General features: G+C 53.3%; 1 protein-coding gene and 1 long non-coding RNA gene across 2 annotated transcripts in view; both read right to left on the bottom strand.

Moving 5' to 3' along the window:
* Window positions 1-6,828: 6,828 nt before the first annotated feature.
* LOC311613121 lies at window positions 6,829-10,808 on the bottom strand. Its single transcript, XR_014793397.1, has 2 exons — window positions 7,417-10,808; window positions 6,829-7,376 (listed from the first exon to the last, which is right to left on the bottom strand). It is a non-coding gene; the product is annotated as an uncharacterized lncRNA (long non-coding RNA).
* A 5,020-nt stretch (window positions 10,809-15,828) lies between these two features.
* The window catches only part of LOC311613120 (uncharacterized protein C1orf21), a 166,756-nt gene continuing 160,883 nt past the window's right edge, over window positions 15,829-21,701 (bottom strand). Inside the window, exon 6 of the mRNA XM_084866611.1 lies at window positions 15,829-16,661. Within this exon, the coding sequence (XP_084722737.1) occupies window positions 16,623-16,661 (39 nt within the window). The 3' untranslated portion in view covers window positions 15,829-16,622. The remainder of the gene's footprint in view (window positions 16,662-21,701) is intronic.

The raw sequence follows: 21,701 nt of genomic DNA, 5'->3' as shown, positions 1-21,701 counted from the left end.
AGCCAACGGTGCAATGGCTTAAGGCACCCGGATGCGGGTTCCTTTGGCAGGTCAAGGTCCAGGCAGGGCCACAGCCAGGTCTGGGTGTCAGTTGGGTGTAGGGAGCACACACAGTGGACTGAGAAGTGGCCAACCTCAGTTCCACTTGTGTGTGGCCAGGCACAGCATGAGGCACAGAAAATGTAGTGGTTGATTGAGCAATTGAAGGTCCCTGCTTCTATTCTCTTGGGAGATAAAAGATAGAACTCATTTAGGAGTGGGATGTGTACTCCTGTCACTCATCTGCATCCTCCTTGAGAGCAACTTCTTACCTGTGTTCTACAGCCTTATTTGCATGAGAAGACAGAGGCCCAGAGAGGTCAGGCGGCCTGACACAGGTCACACAGCTGGGTGGTGGCCAAGCCAGGATGTAGCTTCAAGTTCTGCCTCTGCAGCGAGATCAGCCCCTCAGGTAGGATAGGAGGACCTTGACCAATCCTCCGCCCTACGGACAGTTCTTAACATTGGCATGTGGCCCTCCTTCCTCTCTCCTTCCCTCCCTTCCAGATATGACATTGTAGTCTTTCTGAGACGTTTATATTTAGTCTTTTTTTAAAAATATATATTTTATTGATTTTTTTACAGAGAGGAAGAGAGAGGGATAGAGAGTTAGAAACATCGATGAATGAGAATCATCGATCAGCTGCCTCTTGCACACCCCTTACTGGGGATATGCCCGCAACCAAGGTACATGCCCTTGACTGGAATCGAACCCGGGACCTTTCAGTCTGCACGCCGACGCTCTATCCACTGAGCCAAACCGGTTTCGGCTATATTTAGTTTTGCTAACATCATGGAACTATCTGTTTCCTTGGCTGAAGGATTCATAGGTGGGTTTGGATAGTTTATCTTCATTGTCCTCCGTCATTTCAGAACCACTTCATCTATTGTTCAGCAAAGGAACCTAATTCCCCCCCCAAGTGCATTTCTCAGTCTCATTCAGATTCTTTGGCAGAATGAGGGCACCGCAGGTCTCCTAGCCACGGGAACTGTAGGCCCATCTTGGCATCCAGAAACTCACTGCCAGGCCCTCCTGTGTTTGCCCTGCCACCCGCCTGGTCCCCTGACCCCCCTCGTCCCACGCTGGAGGAGCCCACGGCAGCCTCATCGGGCAGCAGTGACGGTCACAGGCTGGCCCATGCACCCACCAAACAGCCATCCCTGGGAATTAAACTCACTTGGCTTCTCCTCAGAGATTAGCCAGCTGTTTCCTGGTCTTCTTTTCTCATAAATTACTAAGGTCCGATGGCCACGTTTTGGACCTTCATTGTCTTCTTGAAGACATCATTAAAATGCTCCGAACACCAACCGGGGGAGAGGAGCCCCGATTCCCTGCCTCACTGGGCGGCATCCTCGTGAATGAGGAAGTGGGGTCTTTGGGTCTGTGCCACGCTGGAGAGAGGAGATGAAGGACACAGAGTCTCTCCTCACCTTCTTCCCCTTCTAGTAGGAAACACAGGAGCTAGCTCCAAGTTCTGCCTCTGCAGTGAGATCAGCCCCCCAGGTAAGATTCGAGAAGCTTGACTAATCCTCTACCATATATACACAGTTTTCAAGGTTAGTATCTGGCCCTCTTCCCTCCCTCCATCCCTCCCTCCCTCCCTCCCTTCCTCTCTTTCTCCTCTTCCTCCCCTTCCTCCCTCCCTTCCTCCCATAACCTTGTGGGCCTGTAGCTGGACTCTTACTAATCCATCTGTCTGTACTCTTGTGCTCATACCTTGGGTGTGTCCAAGACCCCGTTATCTTTCTTTCTGTGCCTTTATAATAAGTCTTTAAATCAGGTAGTGTTCACCTCCCAACTTCTTTCTCCTTTTTCAAAATTGATTTTGCTGTTCTAGAGCCTTTGTATTGCCATATAAATTTTAAAGCCAGTTTGTACACAAAAGCCTGCCTGGGTTTTGCTCATGTTGACAGCTTAGAGGAGCACCATCCTTGATGGTGGCTGACCTCTGGAGCCAGCCTCAGCCCTTTGGTGACCGGATCCGTTTTCCATTAGGTTGGGTGTTTAGAAGCCTATGATTCTTTCTCTTCCGATCCTCCAGTGCAGTGAAACGAAGCATCGAGTGGACCCAAGGCTCCAGGGCTGTCATTTCATCCTGCAGGTGACCTGTCTGTGTCTGCCTCGGAGAGGTGAATCCTCACAACTCGGACCCACAGGGAGCTGTTCCAGACATTTCCCAACAGCCATGCCCCCTCCTCTGTCCACAGCCAGGTTTATCCCGTTGAGAAATGGCCTGCCTCATCACAGCCCAAGAACAGCACAGGCCCAGGAGCAGAGTGTTCTGGGAAGGGGCTGTGGAGAGGCCCAGAAAAGGCCAGGGCAGAGGCTCGGTCTTCTGGAAGCGCTGCGGCCATGTGGGGGGGGGGGGGGGGGAGGGGAGGGTTCCCGTGGACCAGGGCCAGGATGGCCACACAGCCAGCTCCCAGCAGCAGCGTTGTCGTCTGCTCCTCATCCTGTGAACTGTGAGCAGCTCTGAACACACCATTCATTTTTCCCTTTTAGCACAGAAGGCTCTCTCAGCTCTGACTCCCACCGAGTCAAGCCACTCCCCAGACCACAGCCCTGGGGTGAGAGGCAGGGCTGGCCTACCGCTGGGAGGAAAAACAACCACCCACCAACCACCCAGCGGCTGGAAACCACCGGGTCCACAGGAGGCGGGGTCGCCTTGCTCACAGAGGCCAGGAATCAGCGCTTTACATATAGGGATGACTATTCATATTTGGGGGGCGGGGGGAGGGCTTGAGAGGGAAAGGGGAAAGGCCACAGCGCCCACATTTGAATTTGTTACCCCACATTCCCCTGACAACCCCTGTCAGCGCCCATCCGCCATGGTAGGGCAGGGAAACTGAGCCTCAGAGAAGTTGAGTAACTCGCCCAAGGTCACACAGCAGGAAGTGGGGGGAGCCAGAATCAGGTTACCTGTGGTTTTATATATATAAAACCATATATATCATTGGTTTTAGCAAGAGAAGAAGAGGGAGGGAAAGAGTGAAACATCCATGTGAGAGAAACATCGATGGGTTGCCTCCTGCACGGCCCCTGATGGGGATCGAGTCTGAAACCCCAGGCATGGGCATTGATCAGGAATCCAACCGGTAACTATATGGTGCATGGGACCATGCGCAACCGACTGAGCCACACCGGCCAGGGCGAAATAGCATTAAAAAAAAAAAATTATCACCAAAACCGGTTTGGCTCAGTGGATAGAGTGTTGGCCTGCGGACAGAAAGGTCCCAGGTTTGATTCCAGTCAAGGGCATGTACCTTGGTGGCGGGCACATCCCCGGTAGGGGGTGTGCAAGAGGCAGCTGATCGATGATTCTCTCTCATCGATGTTTCTAACTCTCTATCCCTCTCCCTTCCTCTCTGTAAAAAAATCAATAAAATATATTTAAAAAAATTATTGTTATTGCTTTCAGAGGAGAAGGGATACATGGCCCAGGGAATGAGCTCCTTTCCCCACATGGATGACTTCAGGAAATACGAAGATGGGTCCCACCCCCTCCCCCAAGAAAGCCTTTGTGTGAAGAAGGGGTCCCTCTCCCAAGTAAACGGGAAAGCAGGATGGCACCTTTGGCAGAGACGGGGTGTTACCGGTTATCACCGGGACAGCAGAGGCTGAACTTTTGGTTAAGTTTGGGAATTGCCAGCTGCGATTACCCCAGACACGTACTATGTCTCCCCACTAGGAGCAGCCAGGCTCCTGGCTGGGATGCCAAGCACTTGCTCCAATCGTCCCCGGAGGCCTGGTCACTGGCATGCTGGGCACTAGGTCCTTGGCATGACCAGGTCCTCATGGTTTGCTGGACTATCGGGGGCTGAGAGCCTTGATGACAGCCAATGGGGAGACGATCCCGCAAAATGCAGTGGCAAAGGTGGACCCACCCCAACCCCCACCCCCACCCGCTCCCAGGGCCCTCTGTGGGGTGAGGAGCAGGGAGGGAAGCTGGCTGGCTTCCCCACACGCCTTTTTTTTTTTTTTCTTTTCTTTTGTATCCGCTGAAGGCTCCCCTGACCATTCACAGCTGCACACCAGGCCTGGGGCCCACCAGGACCCGAGTCTCCCATGACCGGACCGGCATACAAATGGGGTTTTGGATGTAAAGATCCGGTTCGATGGCACAGATGGGAGGGGCACTTGAAGGAGAAAAACCTCTTTTCAAAGTGCCTTCAGTCTACAGGGGGAAATTCAAGTCTCCAACAAGGCTGTGTCTGTTTTCAGTTCCCACCCCCTACTCCCGGGCCTTTGCCCCCCCAAAAAGGGAAACTTTAAATCGAGTCGCCCTAAATCCTCTTTTATCCTAGAGATAATCTGGCCTTTGTGTCTCTGGGATTCTGGCGCTCCAGGTGCCCTCCTCTCCCGCCACAGGCCACAGAGGTGACCTCAAACATCTCCCTGCCCGCGACCCCTCCCTCACACACACCTGGAAGGAAAAGCTGGAGGACCCTCCAGGATATCAGTAGCCTGGGTCACCCAGGGGCACACTGAAGCTCCTCCCCACATTGGAACCTGGTTGTAACCAGAGCCCAGTTCCCACCCTCAAGTCCCCCGGGGAGATGGACTCCTTAGCCGGAGCCGAGTCAGCCCAACACCGGCCGAGTCCACGTCACTCCGGGGAAAGGTGACGCCAGAGCCATCATTCCGCCCCAGCTGATCCATCCTCACTGCACGAGCAGTGACTAAATGTTCCCCCTGGAAGGAAATTCTCCCCATGACCCATGTCAGCGCCGATCCGCCTGGGAGGGCAGGGAAACGGAACCTCAGAGAAGTTGAGTAACTCACCCAAGGTCACACAGCAGGAGGTGGGGGAGCCAGGATTGGGTTGCCTGTGGCAGAGGCCCGGCTTCTAACATTCACTCCCAGTGCTATTCACACAGGTGCCTGCACTTGGTGTGTCCCGGGGCTGAGTGTGGCTACATTCTGTCAGGGTCGGCATGGAGCCACCTCCTCTAGCTCCCTCCCCGCATGCCCGAGCCTTCCCTTCCTTCACCTGAAACAGCCGCCCTCCACCCACCTGTCCCTCCTGGACAGCATGCCCCTTAGGACCCCTCATTAGGGGACGTACCTGCGGGAGGCCTGTGGGTGCACCCAGGCAGCCCGGCTTTCCTCCCTCCCTCCCTCCCCACCTCCCCCAGCTCTCAGGGTGCTTTGCCAGTGTTTCTACTCACCAGCTCCATGACCGGGAGACAGCGGGGGTCTGCATTGGCCACTCGCAGGAGTTCCCCTAAGTTCCCTGTGGCATCATCCTCAGGCTCCTGAGCCACGGCCTCCCCAGCTCTCCCACAGACCCGCCTCTGTCTAAGGCACGCTGGGGGGCACTCTCAATGAGCGGCCACTGAGTTGGCTTAACTTGGCCACCTGTCCCATCGGACTGACAGGCAGTGGAGGCGGCCACCCCGTGCCCTCTGCCTCAGGAGCTCACTTCTACCTGCTGATTGGCTGAGACAGGCAGCCACGGAGAACACGTGGCAACTAGCAGCCAATCATTTCTCCAGACACCTTTCATCCAATCCAGATTCCTGCGTTTTTCATGTGAGTAAAGGAAAGGACAGTCCTGAACTCAGTATCAATATTCTCTACTATTCATATTTGGGGGTAGGGGGAGGGCTTGAGAGGGAAGGGGAAGAGGCCACAGATCCCACACTGGAACTTACATAGCAGCCCCGCCTGCAAGGGTGAGGATCTCTGTCCCCAGCCTCCATTACAAAACACTCCCACACCCTGGGAGCTGGCCAGGATGGGCCCCGGGTGCTGGTGAGGGTGAGAAGGGGCCCCAGGCCCCAGGGGAGGGAGGCCTCTGGGACCCGCCCTGTCGCCTGGGGAGAGACTTATATAGGCCCCCACTCCCTGAGATCCTGATTTAATTGACCTGAGGCCTGAAAAGCTCCCCAGGTGATTCCAATGTGCAGCCACCACCATGGAGACCCCGCCCCCTCAAGTGGACAGACCATGAATGAAAGCTTGTCTGACATGCACCAGGGAGGCCGCAAACCAAGTGACACCTTCTCTTTTATTGTTTGTGGGGGGTTCTCAAATCTTACCTGTGCCCGACCACTTCCCACTGTTAGTATCATTTTGGGGCCATGACACCACCTTCTGGCAGGGGAGCCCCTGGCTTGTATTTCTCCTCGGAAGTTTTGAGCTGAAGTCTTAGTTGTTCACTCAGTTTATCCGGGATCACGCCCCCCTGCCAAACATCTTCCTCAAGGTCTAGACTGCAGGCCGTGGTTTCTGAGGCCTTGAGGGAAGTGGCAAGTCCGAGGGGCTGTGTGGGAGGTCCCAAACCCCGCCCTCCCTTCCCCTCCCCACAGGAGCACTGTTTTTCCTGATAAGGCACACTAGGACCAGGAAGGTTAAGTAACTTGTCTAAGAGCTTGAAGTTAGGACAGTGTGTGGTGGTGGGACCAGGATGAACAAGAGATATAAAAGGCTCATGCATCATGTTTTTGTCGTTGCTCATTCTTGCAACTTCATCAGGTGTGAGTTTGTGATTTTGCACAGGCTGATGGGACGGACCCAGCTGCCCCTGAAAGCTGGAGGTGATGAAAACAAGGTTGGGGGCTTTCCAAGTGGCTGCTTGACGTAGTACCCATCCTGGGAAAACAGACGGACTTAGAAGAATGGCGAGGAGAAGCCCGTACGCACATAGAAGAGAGAAGAAGAGAGAAGACCAGAGGGACAAAGACACAAGTTCTTGCCCAGACATTTATCACGATTCCTTTTCCTGTAACCGAGGAAGGAAGAAAAGCATTAAAAAAAAAAAAAAAAAAAAAGCACCAAGCCAGGTCAACTGTTAAAAATCATTTAATAGAAAGTCCAATGTCAAAATGTAACAATAAACAAAAATACACGTGTATAAATATGTATATATAATTAGACCTGTACACTTTCTCAGACCTTTTTTTTTTTTTTTCAAAATGGAACAGAATCATCATTACATCTCGGTGGGCAAATCAAAAATAATATTCAAGCGACGTGGACCCACTGGTGCTGTGGGGAGAGTACTGCCTGTGCACTTTGAGGGCTAACGACTTCCGATGGTGAGGGGAGGGGGGGCGGATATTGCCGAACGCCTTTTTCGGGAGACCCAGGGAGGGAAGAGGGGCTCTGTCCAGCGTCCCTGGTCCTTCCTTAGCACCTGTAGTCACTTCCGGCCAGGGACAGCCCTCCTGTGGGCGGGGTTTTGCATTCTTGACATTTCAGTCGTTGGAGAGTTTGCCTGCCCTGTCTCCCGGATTACAGACTCCCGGGGACTTTGCCGGGAGACCTCCCTATTCCATAGGCCAAGTGCCAGCACGGTGGCTGGGGATGGATGCCATGAAGGGGTGCTGATTTGCTCTGAAAACAGCAGTGTCCGAAGTGGGGGTGCAACACACCAAAGGGGTCCCTCACGTCCCCCTCAGGGGTTCCGAGAGAAAACACCAGAACCTTGGATTATACTGTTTTGTATCTTATTCGTTTAAAAGGGCTATGTGAGTACTTTGCAAGATGTGCCTAACAGATTAGTGCAGACGTATGAACACAGGCTTCGTAACTGGCAACAGACAGAGGGGGGACGTCTCAGAGGTTTTGCCGATCGGCGTGGATGATGGAAACAGATGGGCACCCACTGCTTTACAGAGTTCAAGTGTGTGCGGGGCCGTGGAGGCCGCCCTGGGGGGCTCCCGTGCCCACCTGAGGAAGGCTTTGCAGGGGCTCAGAGGAGCCACCCCCAAGATACCCCTCAGACCTGCTGACAGCTGCGCCTTCTACTCCCACCGCCAGACTTTCCGGGCACGTGAGGCCTCCTTCCTGAATCAAACACGAATGCCCCGCGAAGAGCAAACCCACAGACACTGGGAGGGGCGGCCCTTCGGGGCTTTTCCTGGTGGCGGGGCAGGACCCGGACCGGGCAGGCAATGGGGAGGGGGTGCCGAAGGCCCTCCTGGCTGGCCACATCCTGTGACCACCTTCAACCCACCCCCACAAAGAGACCTTAAGGCCCTTAAAGTGGGCGTGCGTGAGGCCAAATGTTCTATCCGTTTCCAGCATCCCGATCGCCACATGTCAAATTCTAACCAAAACGCCTGGGAGAGGCTTCTGGGAGAGTCGAGTGGGAACGATAAGACACAGAATTAGAAATTCTGCAGCAAGGAGCCAAAGAATATCTGGGAAAAGAGTGGGTGTTTGAGCAAATATCGTTCCGAGGGTCAGGAAGCTGGTGTTGCTGCTGGGTCTGCCAGGCTACACCCAGAAGGGGCGGGTGTGTGTGTGGGGAGTAGTGGGGGGAAAGGGGTAATGGGGAGGGAGCTCTTGCCCAAAAGGTCAGCCCTGAGGGGTGTTCAGGGCCCTTGGGGTCCCCGAGCCCTCAGCCAGGAAAGCTCCTCCAGCCCCGAATGCCTCCAGCCTCTCAGTCTTTTCTTGAGCTTCTAGAGACCAGGACGCCTCACAGCCAGCATTCTGTTAACTGATTCTTCCCCTCTCCTTCCAGAGTAATTATTGTCTGGTGGGTGATGTGGGTGAGCAGGTTCTTTGGAAAACCGAAAAGGCACTGCGAGTTGTCTGCACAGAGAGACTCCCCTGTCCCTGAGGCTCCCCTGCCTCGTACCCTAAAGACACAGAAACCCGAGCTCCGGGCACCGCTCTGTCCCCATGGGGCCCACGCAGAGGCCTAGGCTTGTGGGTAATTCCCATGAGCATACAATCCACCTGTGCTTCACTTATTAAAACACCCCTTTCTTTGGTGGGACTCAGGTGTGAGCCCCAGACGCAGCAGAGCCTCGGCCCCCAGGTGTGATCTAACCCAGGGAAAGGCTGGCCAAGAGTCCTAGTCTAGTGGTCGGCAAACTCATTAGTCAACAAAGCCAACATCAACAGTACAACGATTGAAATTTCTTTTGAGAGCCAAATTTTTTTAAACTTAAACTTCTTCTAACGCCACTTCTTCAAAATAGACTCGCCCAGACCGTGGTGTCTTGTGAAAGAGCCACACTCAAGGGGCCAAAGAGCCGCATGTGGCTCGCAAAGCTGCAGTTTGCCGACTACGGGCCTAGGGCAGCTGCCTTTGGCCGGAATGAATGAAAGTGTCACAGCTGCTTCCCCTGTATTCATCCTAAGGCGCATCCTCAGCTCCTCCTGGCATCTAGGCCAGCCTCTCGGACAGGCCAGGAGGACCCAGGATCTGTCCCTGTGACTCTCACCCAGCCCCCGCCCAGATGAAAGCCCTTGGGTTCAAGCAGCTTTTGGAGAGGGGACACGGAGTCAGGGTGGGGGCAACACGCGGATAACTCATCTCGGCAAGAAACATGCGCTTCTGCCCAGCCCGTCTGGCTCAGGGGTTGAGCCGTGACCCGGCAACCGAGAGGTCGGGGTTCAGTTCCCTGTCAGGGCACGTGCCCAGGTTGTGGGTTTGATCCTCAGGGTGGGGTGTGCATGAGGCAGTCCATTGGTGATGTTCCTCTCTCATGGATGTTTCCATCTCTCTATCCCTCTCCCTTCCTCTCTCTCTATAAATCAATGAAAACGTATTTTAAAAAAGGAAGCATTGTGTGCTTCCACCGTGAGGAGGGGGAAACCTGGCCCTGGTGCTGACCACGCCTACTTCTCTGGGTGACCTCAGCAGCGCCCTCTGCTGCACAGGGCAGAGTATCACCCTCAGGTCTTTATGCTCCTCAGCCCCCAGCCAAGCCCACAGGGCCTTCTGGATGGTGGCTGTCTGCCCTGGCCTCGTCCCTCTCGCCCTCAACTCCCAGCTGCAGCCTCTTGACTGCACATAGACCCTAGTCCCATCTTGTCCCCTCAGCCTGGGAGGCCATTGCAGCACTCTCTGACAGTCCTCTGACCACCTTGGGCTTCCACGTCACCCCTTTCCGGAAGCCCCCGATCCCGAAGCTGGGCAGCTGCCATGTGAGACGCACCCAGTACTTATCCCTCCTGCGGTCCTTCCCGCGCTGTCCCCAGGACCAACGGCGGCTCCTAGAGGGCGGGGCCTGCGTTTGGTGTAACTGTGCTTTGCTGGCGGTTAGCTCGGTTCCTGGGGGACACCAGGTGCCCTGGGAACACTGCGTTGAATGAAGGAGTCCTCGGCACTGGGAGAGGCAATGCTGAACACTACACCTGGGACAACCTCGAGCGAGGGGCGCTAACGCCCACACGGGTTCCCAGTGGAGCTGCTGAAAGGCCACAGTCAAGGCCACCCTGGACGGTGGGAGAAGGTGAGAGCCTCCGTGGTGGTACACCCCTGGGCCTGGCATGGAATCTGAGGAGTGGGTCCTTCCTGTGCCCGGGATGGGGCAAGGATGCCAGCCACAGCATCCAGGGTGGAGGCAAACAGGCTAGTGGCAGGGCATCCTGGCACAGGTGGGCCACAAGGCAAGACGAACAGCAGACCGCTGCCCCCTTACGTGAGTTTAACTCAGACTTTCGCAGGAGTGGCCACTAGCTTTTCCCATTTTGGTGCTGCTCTGGTTAACTAATCCTTTCCTAGGCATTACCTCAGAGATGAGAAAGGGCAAAGGACGGCTCTTCCTTGAACTATTTCAATGACAAAGTAGTTACATTTTCTCTGTGTGTGTGTGTGTGTGTGTGTGTGTGTGTGTTAAGGAAATAGATCCAAATTTAGAGCCCTAATAAGACAGCTGCCTGGTTTCTGCTCCAGAAAATTAGACACAATTTTTTGAAAATGAATTCGCATCTTGCTTTGAACAGAAAAGCTGGCTTGAAATCTATTGCAAAACTTCCTTTGCTCACTGGACTATCTAAAGAGGAGAGGAGAGGAGAGGAGAGGAGGGGAGAGGAGAGGAGGGGAGGGGAGAGGAGAGGAGAGGAGAAGAGAGGAGAAGAGAAGAGAAGAGAAGAGAAGAGAAGAGAAGAGAAGAGAAGAGAAGAGAAGAGAAGAGGAGAGGAGAGAAGAGAAGAGAATAGGAGAGCTAGCAGTGGAGAGAGAGAGCGGTCCCTGAAAGTCTGGACCGAAATGCAGGAAACCAGGGGCTGTTCTGTCACTTCTGGGTTGAGGCCAAGTGCCTCCGCCCCGGCTCCACAGCTATTTTTAACCCCAGGGACCCTAAGGCAGTTCTGGCTGAGTTTACTCTTTGCACTGCCTCCAAGTCTTAGTCAAGTTCAAAGCCATGGGCTAAAAAGAACCCCTGGAAATGGGATAAAAAGAACCCCTGGAGAGTGAAGAAGGGCAAATTCAGGGTTAGTTAGAGTGGAAAGATAGTGTTAGCACGAGGCCTTTGGTTTTAGGGGTGAATCTTGCTGAATTAAAGCAATTTCTCTGGCTTCTAAGAGACAAGAGCCATTTCCCACGTCATGTTGAATGAATCTGAGTCAGAATCTTGGGGGCAGTTTTCATAGGAAAACTGGCCACAGGGCCCCCTCTACACAGGAAGTTCTTTTGATTCCTTCGCGCTCACTCTGTGAGGTTGGGGACGTGAGTGGTTCTTAGATGATGCGCCTTTAGGAGCAGAGAGAGGAACTCTGGAGTGCCTGGGCTCTGCTGACTCTGGAGCCAGTTATGTAAATGATGCCCAAGTCACTACAGGACCATCCCAAACCATTCCCATCTCGGAAGAGATTCACATCTAGTTTCAGTGCTTAAAACCAGCCTGGAAATTACAGACCCACGTTTCAACGATCAAAGAGAAACACCCAGCTCTAAGCCCACAAGAAAGGATTTCAAGTCAACGGTCCAGGCCTTTCCTCCATCTCTGGCGACCAGATTCTCCCAAACATCTCCTCAGGGTCAACGCCTTCACCTTGGAAAGATGCAGGCTGTGAGACAGGGGGCCCTGGGACCAGGGAAAGAGAGCCCAGACTCAGGTGCCTGTCCCGGCTGCACCTGGCATGTCACCGCAGAAGTACCAGGTTCCTTTTCCGAGTGAGGAAAAGGTGCCGAGGGAGAGAGACGTGTGCCCAAATTCCCAAAGCCCTCCCCTTCTGGGTACTCGTGTCCTAGGAGCCTGTGGCCTCTCCTGGTGTGTGTGCAGCTCAGCAGACACCGGAAGGCCAGGTAAGTCACTCCGCATGGGGAAGCCATGCTGCTGAGGAGCCCAAGAGAGATTCTGGAAGGCAGGTGGCCCCGAGGGGTGGTTTTCACAGTGTTGGCGAAGGGCATAGTGATCTTAAAGAAACCGGGAGAATACCAGAAGGACACCCTTCCTCCTTCTGACAGGGGACTTGACGCTGGGATAGACGCATTCTACACACAGACACACCGCTTAGAACAGAGGGGGCCCGGGTTCCCGGCACAGGGGCGCTGGGAGGGTTATACCACGCCTAGCACAGAATCCAGCACAGCAGGAGTAGAAATAATAAACAGCAGTGCCTTTTCTCTTCTTTCCCCAAGGTTAGATTAGATCCCAGATAAGGTACAAGGGCCCCTGGGGAAACACAGCATGGCTAGTGAGTCCAAAGGTTTGTCCCAAAAGGCAACATAGTCACCTATCATCCTCATCATCCGCCAGAGCTTTCTTGGCCCTTTTCCAGAGACGTACAGAAAGGGGACCATGGACTTTTTTCCTCCCTCCCCCCCCCCCCCCCGCCCTTTGGCAAAAACACGTCCCTTCATTGGCACAAGGCAACAGTTCATAGACCTCAGTCAGGAAATTCCAAAGGTTTATTGCAGGGACGGTGTGAGCGCCGACTGCTTCACTCGGTCTTACGCAGGTGTGTGGGGCCATGGATGGAGCTGGGACACTGAGAAGTCACCTTTTCCTTATGCCCTTAAGTCTATATTCCCTCCCCCACACCACGCCTTACTTTGTCTTGGGGTTTAAGCAACGTAAAACGTTTCATTTCTGAGAGGTACCAAGAAATAAAGCTCCGAGAATGCCTTCCAGGGGGAAAAGCACGGGAGGCAGAATTTTCATGTAAAATTATAGAGCACAACCTTACCCTTTTTTTTTTTTTTTTTTTAAATGAGGGAGTTGGGAGAAGGAAGGAGAGAGCCTTAGAACCCGATTGTTTTGTCTTTCCTAACAAACATGTATGAGGGCCCTGGCATCCAAGGTTCAGAGTCAGTCTTTTCCTGGATTAAGAACTGAATAATTGTTCTTCCTATAAAATGGACGTTTCTAAATCTAGCTGCTTTCTAAGACAAGTAGAGATGAAACACTCTTACATTCCTGCCCGATGTCTAAGCGGGGCTTGTCATCAATATGCCAGCCTGCAGCCCAGGCTCCGGAGGTAAAATTCGTACGAGGTACCATCTCTTTCACAGGCGTAAGGGAGGGTCTGGCTCTGGGAGGGGAAAAGTCTCGGCGAGGTTATAACTCAAAGTGGGGTGACATCCTTCCTCCCTGGGCCTGCCTCCGGGGGCTGTCAGACTGCAGGTGTGGCCACTCCTGACTCTGGGGAGCCCCTGTCCGAGGAGCCCCCTTGCCTCCCAGTGTGGAGGAGGCTGGCACCAGTCATCAGCCAGGTCGCCTCTTATGCGAGTCATCGAAGGCCACGGGCACTGCAGATGGGAGGAACCCCGCAGGTCCGGGGGTGGCCACGGCCGGTTCTGAGGACTGACCTCATCTTCTCATCGCTAGACTTCATACCTGCTCTGCCCTCCAAGAGCCCACAGCCCCGCTCTGGGCCCCACCCAGCTGGGCCTGGGAGGCAGCGCCGAGGTCAGAGCCTCCTCCAGGCTTCTCGGCCAGCAACAAGCACGCATTCAGTGAGGAGAGCGGTACTCCGTGGCCCTGCACCCCCGCCAACCCAAAGAAAGTCCCCATACACCGCTGAGCTTTTACAACTCCGCAGCTCGGAGCACACAGGGCCCGTGTCATCCAGCTGTAAATCCTGCCGACAGCCCGCCCCGCCCGCTGGCCGCTGGGCCGCTGGGCGCTGGGCCATTCCCTCCGCCCTCTCTCCTCAATGCTCTCAGTCCATTCCTCATCCTTCTGCCTCGCCCGCCAGGCCATTTCCCGTCCTCCCTCCCTCCCTCCCTTCCTCCTTCCTTCTCCCTGAGCCTCAGAGATCACAGCCAGCAGAAAGCTTCTAGATTATTCTTTTCATTGTATCTGAGACAATCAGCTTCAGATACGCAGGGGTGGGGGAGGGGGGAAAAAAAGGCAAACTATTTTTTGCTTTCGACCCTTCCAGAAGGCATAAAAACAAAATAACGTACAAACACAAATCACTTGACAATGTTATGACTGAAAACCGACAAATGGGAAGCAGGCAGCTAGCTCTGCGTGCTGCTGACATCACCCAGCGCTTCTGGCCAGCCCGCTCAGCCACCCCGGCCTCAGATCTCTTTCCAGCCGAACCCAACGTGTCTGCGATAACATCACCCTCCTGCTTCAAAGAGGGCTCCGGCTCTGACGTCGGAAGACAGAGCTCCAGGTGAAAAGTCCGAGTTTCTGGATTCACACAACACTCCCCCGCCAGGTTCCCGGGAAACACGGGGCGCTGTGCACGCGTGTGTCATGTCAACGTGTTAAATGTCAACAAAATGACCCGAGCAGGTTCTGTCTTCGGGCAGAAGGTGGCGATTTCCAGGGAAGCCTCTCCCTGGGCCACCACGTGGAGGAGTGACAGGGAAGACGGGGAGCGTGGGCTTCCTAAGAACAGGAATCCCGGGGCCAGGCCATGGGCAGAGCAGTGAGCCCGGCCCTCCATGGACACGTGTGGGGTGGGGCTCGGGGCTCGGCTGTTGGCTCACCATGGAGGAAAACTATTTCAGTCGCTTGGCCAAAACCATAGACGGGGAGGGAACGTAAAACCCTGGGGCGCCTGGACTCTCCCGGCGTTTTCCTGCTTGAAGCAGGATGAAACGCCTTGCATGTTGGCTGCGTCTCTATTTATGTAACAACCGCAGCTGCTCCCCAGAATGGCTGCTGCTGGCTGGGAGGAGGCAGGGCGTTTGCTGCTAACGCGTGAGGCCATGTTCCATCGCTCTTAACTGAGTTTCCTTCCTTTCCCTTTGCGCCCCGGGTCTCCGAGGAGACGAGGGACCTCAGCATCATCAGCTCATGGTGCCTTGGCCACGGGCTACGCGGACGGATTTCAAAGTCCAGGCTCCTCCTCTCGGGAAGAACAGATTGAGATTCTGATTCTGTTCTCTGGCAGGCGATCGCTCGGTTCCCAGAACATATGAACCACCCGCCTTCGGGGGGAGGCCGATGGCGGGGGGCCCTTCCCACGCACAGCCCCCCCGAAGAGAGACGCGGACAGACGGACAGCGCCCCTTCTGTGTTTCTGAGGGACCGCCTTGAACCGGACTGTGGGCGCAGCATGGAATACGGGGCGCCCTCCCCAGGGAGTGGTGAGGACGACCCTCTCGGAAGCTATCAAAGGCGTTAAAAAAATACAAAAGTTATTTTTTTCTCCTTTGGATGGCTATTTACTTGTGACAACATTTGTTTAAAAATATTAACTTCTGTCTTTGGGAAGAGATCATCCTCTTCGTAGAATATGGAAAAATAAACTCTACCGAACCACAGTTCAAGTCGCCCATGACGCCTCCTCCGAGGTCCCCGGGCTACGGGAGGGAACCCTTCCTCACTGTCCCATCCGGGGCTGCACGGAGGAGGCGGGAGGGGGGGCGGGACCAGGCTCCGGGGTCACTGGAGGGAGGGAAGGCGGCAGTAGGATGGTTTCTTTGCTAATAAAACCAAGGGGACAGGGTGGCTTCGGGCCCTCCTAAAAAGTCGTGGGCTGTCCCCTCATCTCTTCCGGCCACTGGCTGCCCAGCTAATGTGTGGCTGCTTCTCCGTGGGAGGGAGGGGGAGGGGGCCATTGGGCCGAGACTCGGGCTCCTCTTCCACACCCAGGAGCCTGGGAGGACACTGAGCGGGAGGAATGGGAGAAGACAAGGATACATAAAAACAGTAAAATGTTTATTTTCTTAGAAAAAAAAGTGGGGGTGGGGTGGGGTGGGGACCTGAAATGATTGCGATCACACGTCCGCCTGCCTCTGAGCAAAGCCAAAGCCGCGAGCTTACTGCTTGACCGAGACGCCCCAGTAAGGGACACGGCCTGCTGCGGGCTCCCGGGTGGGGCCGGGAGTCAGCTCACAGCATGCTCTTGATCGATCGATCGATTGATCAGAAGCGCTTCTCTGCCTCTTCTCAGCAGAGAACCGAGGTTTGCCATGGCAACCATCCCATCTCCAAAGCGCACCGCCGCCCGCCTGCCCGCGAGAGGCAGGGCTCCGGACCACTTTGGGGCAGACAGGGAGGAAGGACAGAGGGAGAGGAGACGCTTAGAAGCGGGGACCGCTCTAGAACAGAAGTCTGACAGCCGAGTCGCCCTCCTCTTATAGAAAACGGGCTGGGGCGCCCCTGTGAGGCCGACAGTATCGTTAAGGTGAGATCGCAGGGTTTTGCTGCACACCTGGACACGAGAGGAGTGAGAAGTTGCAACAGGTTTTTAACTAGCAGCAACAAAGAAAGTTCAATGACAGTTTTGTGTTGTGTTTGTTTTTAGCAATATCCCTGTGCGAGTTCGTTAGGAAACACTGTAATTGAGTGGGGCGTACGGATATGGAACCGAATCTTCTTTTGCGATAGCGCTGTGTTCTCGGCGAAGAGGACCGACCTTTGCAGAGATTTCGACGGGGGTGTCACCTATTTACACAGTAGTAGCGCCCGGTTCGAGGGCCAGGTGGGTGCTATGTGATGTCCTCTTCCTCCGAACAGTAATCTCGACCCTGGAGGGGAAAGGGAAAGAGTGAGTGTGACGTGTGATGAGAAATTCCAAGCAGAGCCCGACGCAGCTACTGCTCGCCGATCCGTTTTCTGTCGGCACCCGTCTCCGTGCACCACTGTGCAACAGGATAGATACGTCAGAACGATCTGTTTAGAAACTGTTTATACTGTTTTATACACTGCAGAGACCTCAAAGCATGGATATCTTTTTTTTTTCTTTCAAATATATATTTTACTGATTTTTTACAGAGAGGAAGAGAGAGAGATAAGAGAGTTAGAAACACCGATGAGAGAGAAACGTCCATCAGCTGCCTCCTGCCCAAACCCCACTGGGGATGTGCCCGCAACTAAGGTACATGGCCTTGACCAGAATTGAACCTGGGACCCTTCAGTCCCCAGGCCGACGCTCTATCACTGAGCCAAACTGGTTAAGGCAAAGCATGGAAATCTTAACCAGCCCCAAACAAGCCCTCGGTAAGCACTCACATGACCACACAGGCCTCTGCCTTTCACCGAGAGAGTATCTCAAGGATGCTCCATGCAGGAGGCCAACTTCTCCTGAACAAGAGACACAGAAATGGACAATGAACAGGCCGCTTTTCGCTGGGGCCACGGAAGCTCACTTTTTTTTTTTTTAATTGATTTTTTAAAATATATTTTTTATTGATTTTTTCCACAGAGAGGAAGGGAGAGGGACAGAAAGCTACAAACATCGATGAGAGGGAAACATCGACCAGCTGCCTCCCGCACAACCCCCACCGGAGATATGCCCGCAACCAAGGTACACCCCCTTGACCGGACTCGAACCCTTTCAGTCCGCAGGCCGATGCTCTATCCACTGAGCCAAACCGGTTTTGGCGGCAGCTCACATTTGATAGCAGCATCTCGGTGCCCGGAATTTACAATTTTACAGAAGGAGATGGGGTAATCCAGGGGATGTCTGAGTTTTAATCCATTCTAAATTAAAACGGGATTAAAAAAAACAAAAACCAACAACAAGGCCTCAATGACTCTGACACAGCTTAAGCCTGTGTTTGGTATGTGTGGGATGCCCCAGAAAGACAGCAATGCCTTTGACTCCTTCGCTTACAAGAAGGCTTGCGGTCTCTGGGCAATTGCGACACATGAACATAGTTCATCTTCTTTCCACTCTACGAAGGCGCCCTGAGGACTGGGGTTTAAGCTCCACAGCTGACCTGGCTGGGTTGCCTCGGTCGAAGCCCACGGCTTCCTGGTCTGTTATCTGTCCATCACAGGAACAGAATACCTGCCCGCATCACAATGTTGCAGACAAGAGCTTTGTAAACGTCACCATTCACACTGGTTGAATCCTTTGTCTTTTTTCTTTTAAAATACACACTATATGTTTCATTTTTTGGGGGGGTTGGGGGGATATTCCTTCAAAAACAGAATTTTCTAAATAACTAGAACTTATTCATAAAAGCCTCTCCACTTAAAGAATATAATAATTTTGCATAAAACTATCAAGGGTATTACACGTTTCTTTGTCACACTATCTGTATATTGGGGGTATTTCCCATTTTCCTAATACCTAACTGTTGTTGTGGTAAATTATTGGGCCATCTGAGCTGAAGGGTAACTTACTAGCTCTGGGATCTCAATGAAGTTACCTCCCTGGGCCTCAGTTTCCCCACCTGTACAATGACGTTAACAACAGTCGCTACTTCATAGGGTTGCTGGAGATTAAATGAGTTAATAGTCGTAAGGTGATCCCATAGTGCCTGGCATTCAACAGGGTATTTTCGTTTTCCTCCACCGGCTGATTGCCAACTCCCCCCTGCTACTTGCGGGGAGTGCCTGACCCCAGTGTGGTCGCCAGGCGGGTTCCCTTGCTGCAGGAAAAGGCCTCCTGGGCAGAGAAGATGGGCAACCACCTTTCTAAGAGAAGAGAAGAGTGTGCTCAGCACTCACCCCACAGTGACGGCCTCCCTGGGACACCTCTCAAGCCAATGGGGACCCATCAGGAGACATGCTCCGGGCCCCATGGTGAAGAGTGAGAAAGGAGACCTCACGGACCCTGAGTGTGGGAGGCAGGACACATCCGGACACAGCAATGCGATGCCAGAAGCCCACCTGCCAGGTGGGACCCTCCTCCTAGGCCCAGGGGTAGCCCTGCAAGTGGACACGGGGCGTTCAGCGGAGGGGAAAGGCAGGGCTCATGGAGTTTTCAAAAGGACAGAGGACACAGTTCTGGTGTTCACGGGGAGCCACACGCTGTTGTGCGACATCGGCACATGACGGGGCATTGGTTTCCTGGGGATAATCATCGTCTCTGCCTCGGAGGGTCATGATCAGGATGAAGTGGAAAAAAATACAGTGCCTGGCAGGCAGTCAATACACAGGAGCTGCTGGCATTGTTATGACTATTAAACCGTGTGCCTGTTCAGTCCCCTGGCAGAGGAACAGGGACCGCCTTCCTGCGGCTGACAGGGGAGGACTATGGTTCTAAACTGTGACCTGGCAGGTGTCAGGGACTCCTTCCTCCCACCACAGCCTGGCCCCCAAGACAGGCCACAAGTGCACACTCCCGAATAAAACTTCCACGGCAGACACCCGAGCCCCTTCCCTTCTGCTATCTAACTCAGGCCTCACTTGCATGTAAAGGCCCGGGATGGGGTTCAGAGGGCCCCTCAGCCACAAGGAAGACTTGGCCCAACGACAGACAGACAGACAGACAGACCACACTCAGGCGAACCGGTGCACTCATTGATAAAGCAGCGTCTCCAACTCCATAAACGGGTTATGCAGTAGAAGGTGTATTGCAGACCCTCCATGTTGACTAGGACCATAGACAAGTGCCTCCTGTGAAGGAACAGGTCTATGGAAATGTCTGTGTAAATTTAAGACTGCAACTTGCATTCTCCAAACATTGGCTCCTCTGGAATGACCACAGTTATGGCAAGAAGGAGAAGAGAAACGGCATTGGTTGCTTTGCCTTGGTACCCACACCAACCCTGGCCGACCCTGAAGGCGGGAGTGGTGTCTTGTTACTTGTGGGAAAACCTCAGACCAGCTCAAGAGCCCTGGACAATTCCCCTCCCCCCCCCCCCCATGTCCCCCAACCCTTCCCCAACTGTAGTAAACTGGTAACAAAGTTAAAATTCAGATCTGTTTCAGTTTTGTTATTGTCACCTGTCAGTAGCTCTGAGAACCAAGTCTTTTATAAACAGAAAACTTGAAAATCACAAACATCAGGAGCACGAGCTCTCAGATGGCCCGGCGTCGCTTTAAGAAATGGGAGCCAGAGAGCTGCGACATGAGTGGCCTCATCCTGGCATCACCTGGGCCCCATCCCACTGCACACCAGCCCTGCCTGGCAGGGCAGGGAGCTGGCTTTTGTGACATGACTTCAAGTCGAATTTACATTTTTAAAGAGCTGTGCTAAAAAAGGGCACTTAAAACCCTCAGCTGTCAGAAGGCAGGAAGTGGGAGGGAGGAGCTGGGTGTGGGAGACACAGCGCTCTCTGAGCTGGAGCACGCCCTTTCCCCTGGAAGGGACTATGGACTGGAAGTCTTTGTGGAGGGGCTCTGGGCAGTTGGAATCAGCGACTGCAGCACACAATTCCACCCTTGTTCGAAGGCCCCTCTGAGAGCTACAGAGAGCAAGGGCCCTCCCAGGGCCCTACATGCTGGAGGACCGGAAATGCCCGATGATGCTGACAGGGAAGGGTTGTTGGAAGAACCATGTGGGCATTTTGGTGCAGACACACACACACACACACACACACACACAATCACGGCTTTTGCTTACTGAAATCTCCCTGACCGTGCCCTTCCTCTGCAGGGGAACACCCTCTATCCTCTTCCGCTGTTTGCATTCCTTTCTTGGAAAAACGTACAAAGTTTATGTCAACTCAGAACATACATTTCCAAGGTGCTAGAGTAAACAGTTTTGTCTGTTGAAAGGTGTATGCTAAGAATTAGAGATTGTAAGGACTAGCAAAGGAAAGGACATTGTCCTACTTTCAAATTCTGCAAGCTTTAAAAAAAAATCTTCACTGCTGAAAGTATTATATGTGTGCTCTTTACCCACCAATTGATCCCTGTTAGCCAGCCGCACCCCCTCCTAAGGCCTTCACCACACTATTGTCTATGTCCATAGGCTATGCTTATAGGCATACAGGTTAAAAAATTCTGCAAGTTTATTTATTTATTTTTTAAAAATATATTTTATTGATTTTGTACAGAGAAGAAGGGAGAGAGATAGAGAGTTAGAAACATCGATGAAAGAGAGTCATCGATCAGCTGCCTCTTGCAAACCCCCCACTGGGGATATGCCCGCAACCAAGGTACATGCCCTTGACCGGAATCGAACCTGGGACCTTTCAGTCCCCAAGCCGATGCTCTATCCATTGAGCCAAACTGGTTTCGGCAAATTCTGCAAGTTTAAAGAGGGATGCTCGATGAGTGACTTCAAATGAAGAAACTTCCTGCAACGTGCCTACAGCACCTTTCCTTCTCAAGTTTAAGTACACAAACAGACTAGGCCTGACTGTGCAGTGTTAGGTGCAATTTTATCATGTTAGTCTTCAGTATATTTTTGTAGACGAGGATGCATTGGGCCTAACACATACAGCTCGGGCATATAACCATCAACTGTGAGCTGCCTACTTTCCCAATGGAGTGCATTAGAGCTAGGTCGAAATTACTGAGAGCAAGCACTGAGCCTCAGTTTCTCCATCTTTAAAATGGGAACAGACCTAACTTGCAGCAGTGATGTGAGAATTAGAAGTAAAATACATAGGGTGTTTAGCAAAGCATGGCACATAAAGTACAGCTCTTACGATGATATTGAAAAATGAGATCAATAGATCCAACAGTTCATAAACTGCTTCGGTGAGAAATTTCGCCCACAGCTAGATCAATCAGTTACAGTCAGGTCCTTAGTCAAGCCGTGTACCTCAGGGCCTGGACTCTTGTCCTTCTTCCTCACTGGCTGGCTCCCGCTGTCCCCAGCCCTCATGCAATATCCATTCCTTCTCCTTCTCAATCTCTGCTCAAATGCCACCTATTGTCTTCCT

This window comes from Pipistrellus hanaki (genome assembly GCF_964339955.1).
Source record: "Pipistrellus hanaki genome assembly, chromosome: 18".
NCBI lineage: Eukaryota > Metazoa > Chordata > Mammalia > Chiroptera > Vespertilionidae > Pipistrellus > Pipistrellus hanaki.
This window is presented reverse-complemented; position numbering and strand designations above follow the sequence as displayed.